Genomic DNA, 5232 nt, shown 5'->3' on the forward strand with positions numbered 1-5232 from the left:
ACCCTGCTGAAGAAGGATTGAACATGAAAAACGTGGTCTGACAACTTAAATTACAATATATTTAACAAAAAGACAGGAAGATTGGAATGTTACAATGCACATTGAATTAGTGAAGTAGATTGCAATTGTGAATGTCAAAAACTGGTTAACAGATACAGTATTCACATACTTACAGCATGTACAACAAATATGACTGGGTCATGACATTAAGACTATAGATACAATCATAAGACAACCAAATACATGAAAACAAGTGTTTGCTTTGAAAGTTGATTGTACAGTAGGCTAGAGCTTCTATAAAAGGATGAGACAAGTGACAAATTGTACATCACAAATGCATGTGTCAACAAATACTAAACTATTTAGGAGTAATCTATTAAGGCTTGGTTCTCATGATCAAGCAGTCCGTTTCTTATTGTACATATTAAAGACAATGCACCTTGCTCATAAAGATGATACAAAGTGGTTGTTGTTAACCCCCTGACACCACAATAGTTGATTCCTATTAATAAACACAACTGTGTATCAAACTGGAGCGATTGAAGGCTGACCATTAAACCTAAATAGGTATAAAGATGCATTGGCTCTCATCCAGTGGAGGCTGATGAGAGGAGGACGGCTCATAATAATGGCTGGAACGGACCGTGTGTTTGATGTATTTGATACAATTCCACCTATTCTGCTCCAGCCATTACCATGAGCTAGTCCTCCCCAATTAAGGTGCCACCAACCTCCTGTGCTCTCATCATGTTATTCTATTGCAGTTATCTTTTGAGGCTGGGTGAAAATAAATTATGGCATATCCTGCACCAAGCCCAAGCCCAAAAACAACATCAATATTTTATCTTGACAAATAAAGTAGGCAAAACATTGGTTCACACAAGAGGTAGTTCATTAAAATATTAAAAAACATTTAAACTGACGCACGTTAATCTGGTACAGGTGTGTGGTTACTGGTGCTGGGTTACTGATTTGCAGCACACGTCATTCTGTTTGGCAGGTGCTTAACACAGAACCATATATATGAGAGGAATCAGAAACACGCTCACAGCTGGTGGTATTCCTCCTTGCAATGCGATATGTGTTTGTATAATCTGTCTATTCGGTTCTGTAGTACTCCCGCGTGTTCGTAGGAGAGAAAACCTAGTTCCGGAGACAAAGGTTCGCTGTCTCTGTACAGCTCGAGCAGCCGAGTCCTGGTGTCCCTGCGCCGGTGCAGTTCTATCACGCGTTGCGCTGTCCTCTTTCTGAACACAGACACGGAGCCCAAGACCGTGCTGTGGTACTTCTCCCACATATCAAGCACCCGGTATCCATGTACAAGCCCTGCCTCGTTGTCTATGAATACCAGGTCACCGCGGGGCGTTCTGAGCAGGTTGTTGGTCTCCCTCTCCATCACGCGCGAGTCCCACTGCAGGCTAAAGAGGTTGCTAACGAGCCTGTCGAAGTTAGCAGACAGGTAGTCCAATATTATCAGGTCGGTCCACTGCATTAGCTCGAACAACTCCGCAGTCGTTTTGTTTCCCAGCTCCCCTTGCAGAGGACGCAGCCCCTTGCTCTCCTGGCGCAGCGGAGCAGGTGTGACAACCCCGGTCAGGTTGGGGACCCACTCGGTGAGTGAGACCACCGCCCGCTCATTCCACTGTAAACCGCCAATTCTTCTCCTAACAGAAGCCCATTGTTCACTGTCAACGTTCAACTGGGCAAGGATGAGAGGCGGTAGATTTGTAATACCTAGCAAATTAGCCAGGTAATAAGTCAGCGTTTCCCCCTGCACCTGGTCCGCGTTTATTCCATAACGCACGCAAGCTTTGGCTCCGTCCGAAAAAGTGGCCAGCTGATTGGATATTCTACCACAGCCCGGCTCCAGTCTGACTATGCGGTGTCCCCGGGCTCTCTCTCTCCAAGCCCGGGCATGTTCCTCACTGAAGCTGGCGGGAAGCTGAGCCTCCAGCCATTCACTCCAAAAAATACCCTCAACGAGCGAGCCAAATTTGGCCGGGACCCCCCTCTGTACGGACCCCTTGTTATCTACATTCATATGGTAATCTCTGTTTCCTAAAGAGCCAATTTGATCCCTAACACCAGTAACGTTGCGGACATCCAGTCTGCCCCCCAAGTGCAGTCTCTGTGCCACTGGAACAGCGAGCAAAGCACGGAAAGTTTTAGCGGAGATGTCCGGTGATGGCCCAACGTGAAAGGAGCTCGGTAACTGTAACCCCCGTTTGTATCTCTCCAGCCGACTCTCCAGCCTGCTCCAGACGTAGAATACACAGGCACAAGTGCAGAGAAAGAGCAGTGCAAGTAAGTTCGCCGACACAGCCCTCATGTTTACTGACAGCCGCCCTTCCCTTTGTTGCGCAGAGACAACTCGCACAACCCCAACGGTAACGAGGTTCGCATCTCTGTTCCGCTTGGGTGAAATAAAATCCTTATCCGTCGATATCAGTATTTTATTTATTGGACGAGCTATTTTTCAGCATAGCTGGTTTCCGACCGCGAACGGCTTTCTCTCTGCGTCTCCATCTCTCCGGTCTCCACTGGGTGAGGCTGGTTTAGTTTGATTTGTGTAGCTACTAGCTTCGGCTCAGAGATACTAGCCTGAGGAACACGTGACTCAGGTTGCGAGCTGGTAGGCGTATCATGGGAAGTGGTGGGTCCTATGGAAGCGGTACTTTGGAGAGCTACACATCCAGAGGAAGTGCGGCTAGGCAACATGGGCACCCGATGGTGCACGATACTCTCAGAATCAGACCAGCACTTTATTTAATTGTTTGGAGGTTTGGAAATAAACAATTAATTCCAATTGTTCACGGAAAACGTAGAATCACGAAAGAGTGCTCCTGAAAAAAGTTTTAGAGACTTGATCCATGCAGTCCACTTAAATATCCTAAACCAAAAACATAATATAGGCTAACATTTAAAGGTCCACTGCAACCATTTTCTTTCAATATCAAATCATTTCTGGGTAACAATTAAGTACTTTACTGTGATTAACTTAAAATGGTAAAAAAAAATAAACAAATAGCTTCTTGGCAAAGAGAAGACTGAACATTTGCTGTTATTGGCAGAGGTTTGGAACTCTTCCTTATTGGTCTAACTGCATGGCCAAAACTCCCTCACCAAAATAGGCTGACATTTCAGGTGGTCTTTTCAAACCGCTCAACACTAATAGGGTATTATAATTTTCTCAGTATCATTCAAACCTCCTAGTGTGGAAATACATGCTGAACAGCCAATCAGAATCCGTTTTCCCCACAAAAGGGCTTTATTCCAGACAAAAATAATCCTCCGTTTTATCAGCTGTCCGGGTGGCAGATCTGAGATGATTCCCGCAGGTGAAGAAGCCAGATGTGGAGGTCCTGGGCTGGTGTGGTTACACAAGGTCTGCGGTTGTGAGGCCTGTTGGATGTAATTCTCTAAAACGAGGTGGCTTATGGTAGAGAGATGAACATTAAATTCTCTGACAATAGCTCTGGTGGACATTCCTCTAGTCAGCATGCCAATTGCACACTCCATCAACTTGAAACATCTGTGGCATTGCGTTGTGACAAAACTGCACATTTTAGTGAAGGTGCACTTGTGTAATAATCATGCTGTTTAATGAACTTCTGGATATGGCACACATGTCGGGTGGATGGATTACCTTGACAAAATAGAAATGCTCACTAACAGGAATGTAAATAGATTTGTGCACACAATTTCAGCTCATGAATCATAGGACCAACGTTTTACATGTTGTGTTTAGATTTTTGTTCAGCATATTTAAAACACAGTTAAATCACTTTTTTGACTGCACTGGCCCTTTAACATCTATGCTCCTTTTTAGTTAATTTATGACTATGACCTAAATATTCTTTCCTTGCTGTGACCTCAATTAAGTATGCTTCTTGCCTCATGCTCTAATGTATAAGAGCCCGTTTTCTTCACATATGGCAATGCAACATTGTGGATTGGCATTAGGCCTATAGGCTACTCATTGCACGCAAATAATTAAACATTCTGTGTGCTGTCTCTTATATGCCTTGGCCGGGTTTCCAATAGCGATGGAACTTAAAGGTGCTGCTTGGTCAATACGAGGTCTGCATTGGCCGTGCAGCATTTACGGTGATATGGCCTCTGCAGAAGTCAGGGCATTCATACATCTTGCGCTTTGCCGAGCAGCACAGAACAGTTGTGAAGAAAGTAAGTTTGTGTTTGTACAGTCGTGGCCAAAAGTTTTGAGAATGACACAAATATTAATTTCCACAAAGTTTGCTGCTTCAGTGTCTTTAGATATTTTTGTCAGATGTTGCTATGGGATACTGAAGTATTATTACAAGCATTTCATAAGTGTCAAAGGCTTTTATTGACAATTACATGAAATTGATGCAAAGAGTCAATATTTGCAGTGTTGACCCTTCTTTTTCAAGACCTCTGCAATCCGCCCTGGCATGCTGTTAATTAACTTCTGGGCCACATCCTGACTGATAGCAGCCCATTCTTGCATAATCAATGCTTGGAGTTTGTCAGAATTTGTGGGTTTTTGTTTGTCCACCTGCCTCTTGAGGATTGACCACAAGTTCTCAATGGGATTAAGGTCTGGGGAGTTTCCTGGCCATGGACCCAAAATGTCAATGTTTTGTTCACCGAGCCACTTAGTTATCACTTTTGCCTTATGGCAAGGTGGTCCATCATGCTGGAAAAGGCATTGATTGTCACCAAACTGTTCCTGGATGGTTGGGAGAAGATGCGGAGGATGTGTTTTTACCATTCTTTATTCATGGCTGTGTTCTTAGGCAAACTTGTGAGCGAGCCCACTCCCTTGGCTGAGAAGCAACCCCACACATTAATGGTCTCAGGATGCTTTACTGTTGGCATGACACAGGACTGATGGTAGCGCTCACTTTGTCTTCTCCGGACAAGCTTTTTTCCAGATGCCCCAAACAATCGGATAGGGGATTCATCAGAGAAAATAACTTTACCCCAGTCCTCAGCAGTCCAATCCCTGTACCCTTTGCAGAATATCATTCTGTCCCTGATGTTTTCCTGGAGAGAATTGGCTTCTTTGCTGCCCTTCTTGACACCAGGCCACCCTCCAAAAGCCATCGCCTCACTGTGCATGTAGATGCACTCACACCTGCCTGCTGCTATTCTTGAGCAAGCTCTGTACTGGTGGTGCCCCAATCCCGCAGCTGAATCAACTTTAGGAGACGGTCCTGGCGCGTGCTGGACATTCTTGGGTGCCCTGAA

At 44.8% G+C, this 5232-nt stretch overlaps 1 protein-coding gene across 1 annotated transcript; it reads right to left on the reverse strand.

Annotated features, from left to right (window-relative positions):
* Positions 1–482: 482 nt before the first annotated feature.
* LOC123724497 (four-jointed box protein 1) lies at positions 483–2602 on the reverse strand. Its single transcript, XM_045688276.1, has one exon. It carries the CDS (start codon positions 2327–2329, stop codon positions 1046–1048), a length of 1284 nt encoding a protein of 427 aa, XP_045544232.1. The 5' UTR covers positions 2330–2602; the 3' UTR covers positions 483–1045.
* Positions 2603–5232: the final 2630 nt, after the last annotated feature.

This window comes from Salmo salar, chromosome ssa10, assembly GCF_905237065.1.
Source record: "Salmo salar chromosome ssa10, Ssal_v3.1, whole genome shotgun sequence".
NCBI lineage: Eukaryota > Metazoa > Chordata > Actinopteri > Salmoniformes > Salmonidae > Salmo > Salmo salar.

What these genes read in the sequence shown, in the direction of transcription:
- LOC123724497 (XM_045688276.1), bottom strand. Translation starts at nt 2,329, where the DNA reads ATGAGGGCTGTGTCGGCGAACTTACTTGCACTGCTCTTTCTCTGCACT.